At 42.6% G+C, this 16,085-nt stretch overlaps 6 protein-coding genes across 6 annotated transcripts; 1 reads left to right on the top strand and 5 right to left on the bottom strand.

The window, feature by feature from the left end:
- Window positions 1-23: 23 nt before the first annotated feature.
- Window positions 24-3,966, top strand: ATC70_008301 (uncharacterized protein; the record flags this gene model as incomplete). The annotated part of the gene is made up of 8 exons (XM_064827552.1): window positions 24-1,353; window positions 1,422-2,044; window positions 2,102-2,269; window positions 2,325-2,432; window positions 2,504-2,635; window positions 2,707-2,827; window positions 2,888-3,526; window positions 3,599-3,966. 8 exons carry the CDS (start codon window positions 24-26, stop codon window positions 3,964-3,966), a joined length of 3,489 nt encoding a protein of 1,162 aa, XP_064686836.1.
- Window positions 3,967-4,048: 82 nt separating this feature from the next.
- Window positions 4,049-4,476, bottom strand: ATC70_008300 (uncharacterized protein; the record flags this gene model as incomplete). Its single annotated transcript, XM_064827551.1, has 3 exons — window positions 4,049-4,147; window positions 4,214-4,242; window positions 4,311-4,476. 3 exons carry the CDS (start codon window positions 4,474-4,476, stop codon window positions 4,049-4,051), a joined length of 294 nt encoding a protein of 97 aa, XP_064686835.1.
- A 660-nt stretch (window positions 4,477-5,136) lies between these two features.
- Window positions 5,137-8,685, bottom strand: ATC70_008299 (uncharacterized protein; the record flags this gene model as incomplete). The annotated part of the gene is made up of 1 exon (XM_064827550.1): window positions 5,137-8,685. One exon carries the CDS (start codon window positions 8,683-8,685, stop codon window positions 5,137-5,139), a length of 3,549 nt encoding a protein of 1,182 aa, XP_064686834.1.
- A 346-nt stretch (window positions 8,686-9,031) lies between these two features.
- ATC70_008298 (uncharacterized protein) lies at window positions 9,032-10,648 on the bottom strand (the record flags this gene model as incomplete). Its single annotated transcript, XM_064827549.1, has 1 exon — window positions 9,032-10,648. One exon carries the CDS (start codon window positions 10,646-10,648, stop codon window positions 9,032-9,034), a length of 1,617 nt encoding a protein of 538 aa, XP_064686833.1.
- A 1,057-nt stretch (window positions 10,649-11,705) lies between these two features.
- npr3 (Nitrogen permease regulator 3) lies at window positions 11,706-13,845 on the bottom strand (the record flags this gene model as incomplete). The annotated part of the gene is made up of 9 exons (XM_064827548.1): window positions 11,706-11,824; window positions 11,887-12,190; window positions 12,249-12,368; window positions 12,432-12,518; window positions 12,572-12,948; window positions 12,995-13,178; window positions 13,238-13,356; window positions 13,421-13,493; window positions 13,561-13,845. The coding sequence occupies 9 exons, from the start codon at window positions 13,843-13,845 to the stop codon at window positions 11,706-11,708; spliced, it is 1,668 nt and encodes a 555-aa protein (XP_064686832.1).
- Window positions 13,846-14,114: 269 nt separating this feature from the next.
- Window positions 14,115-15,953, bottom strand: ras2_2 (RAS2 protein; the record flags this gene model as incomplete). The annotated part of the gene is made up of 3 exons (XM_064827547.1): window positions 14,115-14,342; window positions 14,404-15,402; window positions 15,456-15,953. The coding sequence occupies 3 exons, from the start codon at window positions 15,951-15,953 to the stop codon at window positions 14,115-14,117; spliced, it is 1,725 nt and encodes a 574-aa protein (XP_064686831.1).
- Window positions 15,954-16,085: the final 132 nt, after the last annotated feature.

Genomic DNA, 16,085 nt, shown 5'->3' with positions numbered 1-16,085 from the left:
CTGAGCGTCTGAAATTTCAGATCATGTCAAATCCAAATAATCGATCTGGCGGGTATAGACCTGATCCTCGATTATCACAATCACCTTATGCAATGAGACCGCCATCATCATCGCCTCAGATGCAGCATCAACAGCAGCAGCAGTCAAGAGGAAGAGTTCAATCTTACGGCATGGATCAGTTTAATCGTCCTCGTCCTCCACCTCATAACCAGCAACAGCAACAGCAGCAAAGACGCCCTCCCTCTCATCAACAACCGCAATCCAGACAGTCTGGCAACTACATGTATCAGTCCTCCAGACAGCCAAATCAACAACCTTCTCCACAGCGCATGCCTCAAGGTGGTGGAAGACCCATGAGACCTCCACAGCAGCAGCCCATGGTACCTCCGGGCCCAATGGGTGGTCAGGGCCCTTATCGCAGAGTGAGTATGAATCGATCTAGATCTCTCTCTCGTCCTGAGAGACAGCGTCCTCGTCAAGGTATGATTCGATCTCCTTCTCAACAGCAGCGCATGCAACAGCAGCAGAGATACTATGGTGGAAATATGCAGCAACAGCAGCCTGGCGCCGGTCACCCACAACAGAGACCTCGTCCTAATAACTATCCAATGCCCAATCGCCTGCAGAGTCAATTGCAGCAACAAAAAATGCAACAACAACAGCAGCAGCAAGAGGCCCTATTGAATCAGCCGCAAATGTCACAACAGCAGCAGAAGAAGCCACCTGTGCCAGAAGAAAAGGTCAAAGTGCTCACCAGTTGGTGGGCATGGCTCGCTTTCTTGATGACCTGCTGTATTCCTAATTGGTTTTTACGTGTATGCTTGAGAAAACGAAACGCTATGGTGCAGCAAGCATGGAGAGAAAAATTGTCCTTGTGTTATATCATCCTGCTCTTGTGTGGTGCGCTTGCCTTTATTACCTACGGTCTCAATAAGACACTGTGTCCTACACCTGATGTCAATTCGCCCTTCTCCAGAGTGACAAACGGTGCCCGTATTCCAGTGTATTACAGCGATGTTCGAGTATTTGGTACCATCTACCCCATGGACGTCATGAAGCAATTTTTCCAGAACAAGGGCATGAACTTGACAAACGACTATGAGAACACTGACATTAGCAGCATTTTTGACGGTGATACGACGGGTGCATGCGCCAAATACCCCTCCATGAAACTGACCAACTGTGCTCTCAACAACCCCTACGGCGGCACCTTCCCTGCTCCCAACAATACCTGTTTCTCTCTTGTTGAACTGCAGCGCTTCTTTAGATCTTCAGCTGTTCTTGGCTTTGACTGGCAAGACCTAAATAAAAACTTGGTGTATGGTCGTGGCCTAGCCTTAGTAGGTGATTCAGGTATATATATATATAAAAGGGAACATCATTGTTGTGATGTATGCACACTAAACGCTTGAAACTTGTAGTACTGAATCTGACAAAATTCCTGAATAATCCCACTCCTCCTTTTGGGGCCGATGTGGATCGTGCTATACGTAACAACCTAGCAAATGATTTATCATATGCTCTCCTGTACTCTCAAGCAGGCAAAGATGCTCGCAAGTGTCTTGTCGCTCGCTACAAGGTCGGCATCATGGAAACCGAGACGGGTGGCTGTATCGCGGATTCCATGATCATGACACTCATGTTGGTGGTTATCATTGTCATGATTGTCATTCGTTATTCGATGGCATTGCTCTTCCAATGGTTCATCAGTCGTCGATTGACCAAGCCTGGTGGCAGATCAAATTGGTTAGCTTGGCGTTCCATCAAAGGTGGTAATAACGATCCTGCAAACCATATTCCTGGACCCTACAACAACTACGGCGTGGTTCAGAACGCATCTTCAACTTCGTTGGGTTCAGGTTCATCTCGTAACACCCCTTTTAGCGAGCAAAGCTCTGCTGTTGGTTTAGGTGGCGCACAATCCGATATTGTCACTACTGAGCTGTACACCGTCATGTTGGTAACATGTTACTCTGAAGGCGAAGAAGGTCTTCGCATCACCATGGACAGTTTGGCGGAAACTACCTTTTCCAAGAAGCACAAGGTATGTGTCGTAGAATGGTATATTTTGGACATTGATTGTGTTGACACGCACATACAGATTTTCTTTGTTATTGCTGATGGTATGATTACAGGTCATGGTGAGACCAAATCGACTCCGGACATTGTTGTCAGCATGATGGATCTCGATCCTACCATGACTAATCCTAAGCCAGCATCATACCTTGCCATTGCGGACGGAGAGAAGCAACTGAACATGGCTAAAGTGGTAAGCTTTTACACAAGAAAAGAGGCGGACATGGTATTGATATAGAGCTTTGTAGTATGCCGGCCATTACAAAGGTGTTCCTTGTATTACCATTGTTAAATGTGGTACAGAAGAAGAAGCTAATCTTCCTAAAGCTGGTAATCGTGGTAAACGTGATTCCCAAGTAAGTAATTCGACCAAGATGATGCTGTCATGACACCATGTCCTAACAAACCATCTCCACTTTGATCATAGCTCATCTTAATGAGTTACTTTCAACGTGTCTTGTTCAATGATCGCTTATCCGAGCTGGATTATGAAATATTCTGGAAGATGACATGGTTGATGAAAGGTGTTACACCTGATAAATTTGAATTGGTCTTGATGGTAAGCAGCCACACATGATGTGTGTGTGTGTGTGTGTGTGCGTGTGTCATATTAACTTGTGTTCCGCATAGGTGGATGCTGATACCAAGGTTCTACCTGATGCTTTGACTTATATGGTGGCTGCTATGGCTAACGACATTACTATCATGGGCTTGTGTGGTGAAACCAGAATTGCCAACAAACGATCATCCTGTAAGTGCTACCGCCCCAACATGCACATCACGGATACGCTTATATTAACTCATATTATAGGGGTCACTGCTATTCAGGTCTTTGAATACTACATTTCTCATCACTATGCCAAAGCATTTGAATCCCTGTTTGGTATTGTCACTTGCTTGCCTGGTTGTTTCAGTATGTACCGTATCAAGTCGCCCAAGAACGGTGCCTGGGTGCCCATCTTGGCTAACCCTGATATCATCTTGGAGTACAATCAGAACGTGGTGACTACATTGCATGAAAAGAATCTGCTGTTGCTCGGTGAAGATCGTTTCTTGTCGACTCTGATGTTGCGTACATTCCCCAGACGTCAAATGATGTTTGTACCTCAGGCACGCTGTAAGACAGTGGTACCTGATGAGTTCAAGGTGCTGCTCTCTCAGCGTCGTCGTTGGATCAATTCGACTGTGCACAACTTGATGGAATTGGTGTTGGTATCTGACCTCTGTGGTATTGCTTGTTTGTCCATGCAGTTCTCTGTGTTTATTGATTTGATCGGTACTCTGGTATTGCCTGCTGCTATCGTCATGACCGTTTACTTGATTGTGAATACAGCCATTTCAAGTGACCCTCAATGGCAATCGCTTGCTCTGTTGATTGCTATTCTTGGTCTTCCTGCAGTCCTGATTTCAATCACCACCTTTAAATTCATTTATGTGCTATGGATGCTTGGTAAGTTATTTTGAGCAATTGTTTGTGTGTGTGTGTGTGTGCAATGACATTGACTATTTGTGCTGATCATAGTGTACCTCATTGCTTTGCCCATTTGGAATCTTGTTCTGCCCCTCTACTCATTCTGGCATTTCGATGACTTCAGTTGGGGCGCTACGCGTGTTGTAGTAGGCGAAAAGAAGGGTGATTCGCATGGAGACGCAGACGGTAAATTCGATCCAACTCGCCTTGTCATGAAGAAGTGGGAGGACTGGGAGACTGAGAGAACAGGTCAGAAATTCAACAAGAAGATGACACTCAAGACGCCTCTCGATTCACCTGCAGCATTTGACGGTAAAAACACAGTTACGCCTGCTACTGTTTCATCTTTTGGTACCATATTTAATGATAGAAAAATGTTTGGTGCTTCTCCTGCACCCACAATTACATCCTCACAATAATTTTAATAATCAGCATATTCCCCTTCTTTCTTCTTTTCTTTCTTTTGATAAACTAAAACAAAACCTTGTACTCATTTAATTTTTAAAATTCATAATCAAATGCAAGAACATCTTCGAATGTGGGTTTATATTTGGCCAAAAAGTCCAAATGAGATTGATGATTGGCATAAACAGGAAGATCCTAATAAACCGACGAAGCGTTAGTAGGTCATGCACAGTATCTATCATGTACCAAATATACACGAACCTCCTTCTTTTCTATTTCAATAACCCAACCTAAAAAAAAAACATCTCAAACAATGAGCACGCGATATCTACATAAAAGACATGACAATATACGTTACCGTATTCATATCCTTTGCCTCTGTCTGTAAAGTTCTTGCCAGCACTGATATCTGTAATCTGAGGAATGGTATTCTTGAGAGCTAAAATATCCTTGATGGCCCCCTCTTTGATGTCGTCTGTAACTTCAGGCTTGAATTTGACAATCACTGAAGGATCAAGACACATTTAGCAAGTCAAATGATATGTCTGATATTACCGCGCTACTCACCGATATGAACAACCTTCATTTTCAATGTATTCTTCTTTTGACGCGCGCGAAAACAAGAGATAAAAATGATACAAAACCCCAAGATTGAAGTTTAAATAACTTGGGGAGGAGTCTTTTCGTGCGTGAGAAGTTGCATTATTCATAAATTTCAAGCCTCAGGGCAGCCATTTTTTAGTTCAAGCGTACTAGCCGCTTGTCCTGACTCATGCTCAGCCATAAAATGCCTGTATCTCGTAGTTCGTTGTTTGGTTGGGTGATTGAAAAGCTTTGAAAGCAAAAGGTAGTGGACAATCATGGTGAAATAGAGTGGCATTAGACAAATGGCTGTACACCATTGATTTATGTAATGCATAGCACCATCATTGTAATAGAGGCTGCTTCAAAGATTGGCATCAAAAGACGGACATGCATTGTACAAGCAGCCGGGTTTCATTCTCCAAGCGTCCTATGCAATTTTGAATAGGATGATAATGTTGCATTTGACATTAATTTTTTTTTTTTTTTTTTGTATGGATGCTGCTTATTTATTAGTAAATATACATTATAATAACATCAAATGATGGACAAGTGTATGTAACAAAGTGACTTGCCATATATAAAATCTATTAAAGCTACTACTAATATTGATGCTTGAGATCTGACAATCTCATCACTTCAGCACTGATCTTGTTGGTGACATTGTTGGTATCAAATGGCACTCCTTCGAATGTTTGTAGGAGGTGGAATCTCCATATCATACGAATGGTGGCAGCAAACAGGTCGAAGATTGTAATCTTGATATCGAGGCTGTAGATGAAATATTGCTTCAGGTTTAAGTTAACTATAGATTGGTATACTTGTTGTGGATTAGCAACCTTGGGGTATCCCAGGAATTGTTCAAAGATGTTGGACCAAATGTCGTTTTTGTGGGGGCAGCTAACCATGAGATGTTTGGCATCTTCAGTATCATTGCAGAGGGTACATTTGTCATCTTCGACGTTCCTCAGGCGTCGAACGAAAAGAGCTGATTTGCTCGGGCATTGCTTGTGTATCATTCTATACCAGACATTTCTCACAGAGTGATGCATGTTTTGATGATAGAAGTGTTTCCACTGGACTTTGCTGATGGTATGATTGAACTTTCGTCCAACATCAAGGTTGTGTATGTCCAGCATAATTGATCTCAAGTATTTGTTTGACATTTGAAGCATTGGGCGGTCTTGGTAGTTAAGCATAGCAACGAAAGGCTGTAGGTCTAGATGAGCCTCCATGTTTCTTGTATCCGCGAAAGATTCCAATCTGATGTTCCCACAGAGAAGACCTCTTTCTATCTGATTCCTAATGTTTGGTCGCTTGCATTCACTTCTTGGCTTTATCTGCAGAGTACTTGTTTCCTGGTTGACGTGGAAGAAGTCATGAACTTTACTCTCCCTGATCGAGTCTCTGCTTGTGTATCCCATGGCTACTTCCTCATTGACAAAATCAAGAATTTCCAGCACTGGCAATGACAAGAGTGTCATGACATTTGGTTTGACAGACCAAGCGAGTGAGAATGGGGAATGCTTCATATAAGTATCTATTGCCTCGAACATCATGTGATAAGGGTGGAAGCCTCTTAACTGGTTTTTGTATCTAGCCGTTTGGAACAGTATAGGGATTATGTGCGATGGTGAGTCGTGCGACATCTTCAAATAATCCACTAGTAGCCTATACGTGAGACCAGGTATGTTGTTGCTGTTTTCTGTCAGCAAAGCGTTCAGGTATCTGAATTGCAGAACCTTTTGTTGCGCCATTATATCAATCAGTCCTAAACCGCCTTGATACCTTGGTAGGAAGAGAGAGTTGCCCTTTAGAGGTGGATACAGGCCAGACATTACAAACTGATAAATGATTGAGGTTATCTTCTTGACTGTGTCTTTGGGCAGGGAAACGATCCGAATGACATGCCATAGTTTGGACAATATCATAGTGTTGGCAATATTCGCTCTGCCGTACAGTGAGACTTGTCGTGCTGCAAACCTTTCAACAGCAGTAGTGATATCACCCAGCAGTTTAGCGATGTATACGTCTCTTTGTTGATTGCAGAACCAAATTGGATAACCTAGGTATTTTATAAATCCTGTAGACGTAGAATCATACCATTTGATTTTGAGATTGTTTGTTGCATGATCTTGAATTAGGCCACCAGTTTGGCTTGTCATTCTTCCACCATGAAGAGGGAAGGCCACGGACTTGTCGTAGTTGATCTTGGAGTTCGAGGCCTTGTTGTAAGTTCTCAATCTTTCTTCCAGATCAAGAAGTTCTGCCCGAGACTTGACGAAAGTCAGGACATCATCCGCATATGCGAGTACTTTCAATGGAGGAGGAGCCACCCAACTGTTTGTTCTCTTGCTTATAGGCTTGACGTGCTGGAGACTATACCCCGAGATAGTTGTACTTTTGGTCACAGATAGCAGAAATGGTTCAATAGCCAAGTTGAACAGCATTGGTGATATACTGTCTCCTTGTCTGATGCCGCGTCTTTGCTCGATAGGATCTGTTAAAAAGCCATTGACATTCACGTAAATGGAGTTGTCGAAGAATAACTTGCAGATGCATTGGACAAACTGTTTTGGGAAACCAAACTTCACTAGGACCTTGGATAGATACTGGGGATGTACCCTATCATACGCTTTGGCGTTGTCCAGCATAATCCCAGCATATTCGACAAATTCTCCAGAATTGTTCCATCTTGCTTCACGTGCATTGTCTACAATCACTTTCAACGACATCCCATGGTCTCCAATGTATCTACCTCTCAGGAAACCACTTTGGTGGGGGCCTATAAGGTCACTTGCTACCTCTATGACTCGTGAGTTAAGTAGTCTGGTAAACACTTTGCAATCAGAGGCTATTAGGGTTATTGGACGGTAGTTGCCAAGGTCAGTCATATCCCCTTTCTTTGGTAGCAGCACAATACATGATTCCTGCCAGGATTTTGGGAATTTGCCTAGTGATAAAGCATCGTTGAACACTTGCAGAATAATCGCTTCACAGCTCGGGTTGATTACTAGAAGGTGCAAAATTTCGTAACATATACCATCCAGGCCCGGACTACTACCATTTGGCGTTCTTCGAGATCCTTGAATGATATCTTCGTAAGGTATGTCTTCAATGATGTCCTGTGAGTCCTCAGCTGGAATTGTTTTGTCGATATATTGTAGCATTCTTTCCACACAATTGAGATCAATTTCTTCCTCGGTGTATAGGTCTTGATAAAAGACTTTGGCAGCGTCAAGTTTAGTACTAGTTTCCAAGCATTGTTCCCCGGAAGTAGGATGCTTTAGGCTAGAGATTGTTCGCTTGGATGCCTTTTCCGCTAATGTTTGCTTGATGTAACCTGGAGACTTTTCACTCTTCTCGTGCCATCTCTGTCCTGCTCTCAGTCGTTGGACGTCAACTATCTCTTGTTGGAGTTGGGATAGCTCCTTTTCGACAGGAGAAAGCAAAAGATTAAGACAGACGGAATCATCCCGGTACCTACGTAGCAAATTGTTCCTCTCGCTCTGTAACTTCTTGATTTTAGCTTTCCTCCATGAACAGTGAGTGCGGCTGAAGTTTTGAGTAACTTGCTTAGTTTTCTTCTTAATCAGGTCCCATTTTTCTTGAGCAGATAGGTTAGGATCTAATTTGGTTTCAACGTAGTTAGAGATAGCAGTGTTTAATTTGTTGACGTAGATAGGGTTCTTCGCAAGAAAGGGGTTGGCCCGCCAAACACCTTTACCACAGTTAGTCATGCCGGTAGTGTATGTCTTGGTTAACAAGGCATGGTCTGTCCATTCTTGAGAGAGAAATGTGATATCACCATCACTCATTTTGAAGAAAGCATCGCGGCCTGCAAACATATAGTCGAGAGTGGAAAGAGACGATCCACGTCTAAAAGTGTAATCATGCGGTAAATTTGGTTGGTTCAAGCAATCTGAAAAGTGAGTGTTCAAAAATTCAATGAAACTTTTGGGCTTTCCAGTTTGGCGATTATAGCGTTGGATTGTGGAGTCGAAGCAGCAGTTCATGTCACCGGCTATGATGAGAGAAGGGATAATCTCAGGCATGGAGTTGAGGAGACTGATGATTTGGTCGAACAAGTGATTTCTCGCCCTGTAGTCATCAGAGTGAGCATAGATATTTAAAATGTAAATTGGAGGCATGTTATTGTTAACCAGTGATAGCTTGGTCAGAATAACTCTTCCGTCTTCTAGTATTTTGATTTGTTGTAGATTCAGTGATGGATTGAAGTTGATGACTCCACATTGTCCAGTCCAAATTGCTTGGTGGTACTGGAATTGATATTTAAAATTTGTTGTAATGTTTTCAAAGGAATGGTGAGGAATATTTGTTTCCTGGCATAGTAATATATTTAACTTTTGTTGCTTAAGGTAGGTGATGAACCTATTTGTTGTATTGGTGTTATATTGTTTGTTGAGGTTCCTGCAATTGAGGGAACCTATCCTAATGTTAATGTTTCTAGTTTGGTTGGTGTTACTCATTAATTAATTATAATGTGTTTGTGGTTGATGATCCATCCAAGACCATTTCGTCTCTGGTGTTAGTCTCTTGCTGTTTAATCTGCTTTTTGCTAGGACCTTCGCTGTCCTCTACTGGAGGGGTAGAAGCCAGTTCATCGATAGATCGCTTGGGATGTTCCTCAGTAGGTTCATCTACACTGTTCTTGTGCCCAGAGTGTCGCAAGTTATATCTACTTACATTGTCCTGAACAACCTTAGGAGATTCCCCATCGCTATCTTCCTCGCTAGTAGACTTGACATACTCCTCATCACCAAAGGAATTATTGTCCTCCTCCTCCTCGAGATGTCCCTTGGGAGCATCCTCTTGTGAGAGGCTACCTGCCTGAGATTCCCGACCCTCGGATTCAGCAACCTGAGATTCATCACCCTGAGATTCACCATCATGGGAGTCACCTTCCTCTTCCATTTGCATATCCTTGCTGTCGTTCAAGTTGGTTGAATGTTCTTGGACATTTTCAGCGTCGGAATCAGACTCTGGCTCGTCAGCTGAAGATACTTCCCCCTTGGAAAGTGCCTCATCATCGCTTGTGGATTTCGACGAAAGGGATGTAGCCTTCCTTTTCCCCTTCTTGTGGTTGAGGTACTTAGGAGGGTCCACATTCATTAGATCTAAAAGGTCAACCTTTCTACCTATAGGTTTAGGTTGGGCAACATTTTCTTGCTGGCGATGTTGACCTTGTTTGTTGTGATCATTAGTTTTCTTCACTCTATTCCATGAGGCTAATGGGCACCCGGCGATGAGATGTTCCAAGCTTCCGCATCGGAAACATGCTTTCCTCTTTGTTCGAGGACAATCAGCTTTGATATGATCATCAGTGTGACAGTCTTGACAAATTGGGTTCATGTTACTCCAAACCAAATGTAGCTTCTCCTTGAAATTCCCAAACTGGATCTGAGGGGTAAGTTCAGCTGCGTAACTTTTTAATTTGTCCCTATTTAGAGTGACAAAACCGCGACCAGTAAACCAATTACCATCTTTGGTATAGCTAAGACCAAGATTGAGAATGTCCCCATATTTTTGGAAGGTCTCCACCATCAAAGGCTTCAAAACTTCTTCAGTTTTGTAAGGAAGCTCAGAGACACCTACTCTGAGGACGTTGGCATTTTTGTCCAAAGTCTTGTTCACCTTAATTATCTTCCCTTGTAAGACGAGTTCCTTGTTCAGAGCCTCCTCGCAATCTTCCTGGCTTGGAAAGCTGATTTCAATGACCTTATGGTTCTTACCAACCATACGTGTTCTAATTCCCAATCCTTTGGAATAGTGATCTCGAAGACAAGTGAGCAAGGGCTTCTCTCTGAATACCATCCCAGCAAATTGAGAACAATCAATGACGAGAGAGTAGTCATCTTTAGCTTCTACGAATGTTGAGTTGTAGTCCAAAGGTCTTCCAGTTGTGGAGGCGTTGTTGTCGATAGCTGGAGCAATGTTGAAGGTTGTTCGCTTCTGACTCTTGATATCTTGAAAAAGTGATGCATAGGTAAAAATGTTGTTGCCTGGATTATGGCTAGAATCCAGCGTGGAACCTCCATTACTGGAAATCCCACCTTTTTCTGCTATTTTGTGATCTTTAGCGGAGAAAGCCATGCATGCATTTGACATTAAGCTTTGCATTGGTTTTGAAATTCGCAACGATCAGAAGTTACTGATATGAAAACATGCAGTAAATGAAAGCAATACGTCCAGGCTCGGTGATAGCTCTTTTGAATGCGTAATTCGCTTCTTATTAGCATCATGAGCTTCAATTGCCTTTATGATCTGAAAGGCATGCTGGCCATCAGGAATCTTTCAATTTCCGATTATATTTACTGTTCAAGATTGGCCAGATTTGATCAATTTTCGACTTGATCTATCTATTTTGCGACAATCGACTATATGAAACCTACAAAAAAAAAAAAAAACAATCGACTATATGAAACGCGATGATCACCCCATACTTCCTTAAGCTTTCTTGGAGTACTTTTCAAGGCGCATCCGATGGTGTTAATTATAACAGGTGTCTTGAATAAACTTATGGAGCAAATTTGTGAAATATGAAATAGCATTTTTGACGAGAATGTCGAAATTTTACATATGAAAATGCCACAAACAAACTTTCAGGGGATGCTTTGGTTTGAGAGAAACATTTTGATGTACAATATGCTATAGAAAAAGTCTTCATTTTTGAGGTCAAAAACGCGATTGTTTGATTTTCGATGAAAACCATAAGGTACCCCTCATGGTTTTTTGGTCGATTTTTGACCAACATAAAAAAGTTGAGCAAAGGTGTCAATAAGTAGCTGCTGGACTAGGGTAACTGTTTGGTGCTATTCAGTTAGTCTAAAGAAGCTTTTAATGCGAGAAATACGGCTCAAATGCATCCAAATTTTGCTATATTTGTATATTTTCAAGTAGCCAGAGGCAATGCGAGCATGCTGTCTGCCTGTATATTAAGATGCTTCCATTTGTATAGATGTGGAGCAATTCAGAAGATTTAGATCCGCATCTACAGATTGTTTAGGAGGGCTTTCACGTAATAAAGTAAGGCTGGCAAGTATATTATAACAGGATGTCATTGAACATCTTTTTGGTTATTCATATAATTATGCATCATACCATTGATGTTGATGTGCCCGTTGGGTGACAACAATAAAAACATCTTTATTCAGTATCGCGATGTCAAATCAACTTTCATTTCAGGCGTATTCAAAAGAAAAATGCCTTTGGTGACAAGCCCATTCTTGTGCATACTATCCTCTGACAATGTCCAGGTGTATTTTCTCACTATGTATACAATGTGCATCAGTCATTATGTCACCATTTGAACAAGCAAAGGATACACTTACAAAACATGGACAGCATGACTTTCTGCTCATTTATAGCAAAATTTCTACCAATGCAATGACGAGAACCACCGCCAAATGGCACGTATGTCAAACCTGATCCAGCATGTGTCTCTGCCTCACCACCGGCTACAAACCGATCAGGGTTGAACACATCGGGATACTTCCAGTACTTGGGATTCCTGTGGATGCTAATAGCATCAATGACAACAGTGGAGCCTTTTGGAATCAAAGTGCTTCCCAACATGCAATCTTCCATAGCGAGGCGAGGACTGCTCACGGCCACAGGAGAGTGCAAGCGAAGTGTCTATCACCAAATTAGTCAGCGAACAATCAAGCAGGCTGATAACCGTGGCATGTCTAACCTCTTTTATGATTGCATTTAGGTATTCCATCTTTACAAGTTGCTCTGCTATTGGCAATACGTCTGACTTTTCATCACCCAGGATGGAAATGATTTCGCTTCTTGCTTTTTCTTGGATACTCTATCGACAAAAATGCTATTCATTATGCAGCACTTCATTTTTACCGTCATCTGTGTGTATTACCTGATTGACAGCTAGCTCATAAATACAAAACAATAATGCAGCCGTAGTTGTATCATGTCCAGCGGTGAATAGCACACACATGTTACTCTGCAGTGAATCTATGAGTACGTGATTTCAACCAATATCTAATCCAGCCATACCAACAACATGTCGTCGCTAATCTCTGAAATATCCTTATTCTCTTCTTCGTCAGCACTCTCAATCAAAAGTGTCAAAATGTCCTTGTCATTTGCACTTTTTTCAACTTCATCCACAGCCTCTCCATTTGACACTGCCAATTCCTTTAGCCTGTTCTGCTCAGTCAATGTTTGCCTCTTTTTTACAATGATCTCTTGAACCATGTCCAGAAATACACCCAATTCCTTATGAATCTCTTGACGCTTCGGAAATAGCCATAGATAGTCCTTATCCAAAGCAGGGAACAAATAGAACAACGGATCCATCAATGCCTCGACTACCTTTTCATACCTCGTAACGTATTCACTGGTGGAGTCTTGCAAAGAGTTGAATCTAAAGTCTATCAAGGTGTAAGCCCCCAATGCGATGCGGTCTTTTTTTTTTACCATGGTGGTACTTGCCAAATCCTGCATCGCCAATGATATCCAAAGTGAAATCGGTAACATAGCCGCTCAAATCAACTACACTGCCGTTGGTGGTGTGTGATTTAGAGATGCATGCAAACAACTTTTCAGCGTACAAGCCAAACAAACTGATGGGCATTGCTCTATGGAAGGCAGGGTTTGCAATCTGTCACAATGCACCCTGTAAATAACTCACACAACATCCATCTATGATAAACAGCTTACTCGTCTCTGGCGTTTCCATTCATCTCCAGTTGAAAAGAACAAGTTGTTTGATCTTGCCGAAAACTTGCCCATGTAAGTTCCTGCGCTGAACTGAGTCAAATCAAGCTTTGGGAACAGATCTACCATTCAACAGTTACACATGGTGGTCATGCTGGTATCACACACTATTAGGCTTTTACATACCATTCTTGTTGTATACGATCTTTGCAAGCTCGGGCTCAGTAACGTAGATATTCCACACTTTTCTACTTGGTCGCTGATGATAGCCAGCAGTTGGAAGCACATTAGCCTTGTATCGCTCACTTCTTGCAGTCTATACCTACCAGATAGAGCCCAATGGAGCTCTTGGCAATAACAGGGTCGATGCATGTCTTGTTGATGTCCATCATTGGTTTACCAGTAAGTAACGCCATCATCATCTTTACATAGTCCACATGGGGGATGTGCTTGAGTCTCTTTGGTGGTGTGGTTGTCTTTTTGAACAACACATAGGTGAGCGTGGCGACTAAAGCAGCGCTGATGGAGATGACCTTTTGTGTGCGAGATAGATTGTTTGCTTTGCTCGTAACAGCTTTTACAGCCGACAAGACGATTGAATTGGATTCCATTTATAAAGAAAAAGAAAAGAAAAAGAAAAGGTGCATCTCATGGCATTGCATTACAAAGACAACATCTGCTGACGTGCCTACATAGATAGAGAAAAGCTTCATCGCCCCTATCACTTGCATAATGTTTGTATAGATGTGATTGTGGTACTACTACTCACGCTGATCATATATGGCAAGTACTGTATTGTGTTTATTAGTTTTGAGGTATATATAAAACTACTCTACAAATTGTGCATCTGGGTAAAAGGGGGTATATTGCAGTCTAATGCTTAATCAGAGGTAGCTGGCTCATAGTTGGTGATGAGTGGCATCAAAGCGTGCTGTGGATCATCCAAGTTCTTCTCCAGTACCGTCATGTCCAAAGTGAGATACACCACAATCTGAGTAATCTTCTTGCGCACTGGCTTCAACACTTGGTTTGCAATTCCTGCTTGACCACCCTTAGCATAGATCTCTTTTACCTCGTGTACTTCTTTACCCATGAGTTTGTACATCAACTAAACGGCAAACGAGCAGTGAGTACGCCAATCGACAGGTGCGAGTAGTGTTCTGTCTTACCTCGTTATTCACTACTGCTCTGATGGTGCCTTCCAGAGGCCCACTCTTTTCGTATTTGACTATAGGATCACCCAGCAAAAGCTCCAAATAAAAGCACTGATTTACATGCATTTTGAGCTTGGCCATCTTGATGCACTGTGCCTTGACGCGCAGTGTATCTGGCACATTGCCACCTGTCTGTTCTCGCATGTCAATCAATATCTGTTTCAGTATATCGAATGAGCAGTTGGCTCTGCCTTGTTCATCGTATTGAATCTTGTCATTGTTAACTGCCATTTCGAAATTTGCCCACACGCTGGGATCCACAAATGACAAATCTCCTTGTTCATCTTCATCGTCTTCGTCTGTGTCCATGGGAGTCGGTTCTACAACATTTTGGTCGTGCTGTGGTGGTGCTGGTGTGGTCGATGCGGGTACTTCTGCTACAGGCGATGAGGCCTCTACTCTGGTTCTCTTGCTTGAAGCGGTTGTTTCTTGTGCTTGCTGCGGTCTTTTAGTCAAGCTGGCTCTGTTTATGCTGGTGGATGGACGAGAAGGACTGACGTGCGGTGGCGGTGGATCCATGAAATCATCATCATCGCTGTAGCCCATGCTGGCAGTGTTGAGAAGTGTTGCATTTGAATCTGTGCCAACAGACTCCATCGCCCTCGAGCTTGCCGTGTCAGTTTCGAAGGAATCCATGGGTAAGTCATCGTAATTTATGTCGTCGTCAAAGTTATCTGGTTGTTCTGTCTGCATTATGCTCTGTGCGGACATTGCAGGATTCCTGCTGTTTTGTGCTTGTGTAGGCGCGGCGTGTGCTCCAGGGATATTACCATTCTCTGTAGGCACTGGTGTTATTGGCTCGTTTATAATGCCCAGTTTCCTCTTGAATCGATCCTCCAGTTCTGCAATCATGTCTCCTCCATATAGCTCCATTACATCGCCTCCCAGCACTTTGACATTGTCCTTTGTCAGCATCAACATCCCTCTTCTGACCCGACATCCTTTGATGAGCAGCTAGTATGAAACTGCTTAGTCAAATCACATATAATATACTCTTGAGAGCTTACCTTGCAGCCAAAAGGAGTCTTTAGATCCAAGCCTGGAATGGCCTCAATCTCCATTGCGTATATTTGTTTGGTGCCGTCTGTTAGCACCCATTGCAACATGCCCCTGGGCAGATTAACATCATCTCCTTCGTTTCTCTCGATGTATAGTTGTCGTACTGGCGTAGCATTGTTCAAAGAATTCAACAAGGAAAAAGTAGAATGTCTGATATCCAAAGTGTCTTGTATCTGAAGTATGACACCACATCCTTCTCGCAAATGACCTACTGGAAATGTATCTACAGGGTTCTGAGCAAATTCGTCTTGAATAACAGGCTCTGATGTGGTTGATATATCAGTTTTGAGGAAATCGGCTACGAGTTCAGAGTAGGCAGCTTCGTAATCGACAATGGGCTGGCTCTTGGCAGCCTTCCATAATCTGAGATAGTCTTTCTTCAGTCGAATGCCACTTCTGTCTTTACACCATCGCAGCAAAATAACAGGCGGCTCTTCTAAAGACATAACTTGTGCGAGTGTAAATGAACAGAAACAACGGTGCTTTTTCATTTTCTCGGACATGATGGTCTGTTTTCAGAGTACGCGATCTACGCGCAACTTGAAGGGTCACACATGTTGTTTGTTGGCTACAAAATG

Source organism: Mucor velutinosus (assembly GCF_035048745.1).
Source record: "Mucor velutinosus strain NIH1002 chromosome Unknown tig00001561, whole genome shotgun sequence".
NCBI lineage: Eukaryota > Fungi > Mucoromycota > Mucoromycetes > Mucorales > Mucoraceae > Mucor > Mucor velutinosus.
This window is presented reverse-complemented; position numbering and strand designations above follow the sequence as displayed.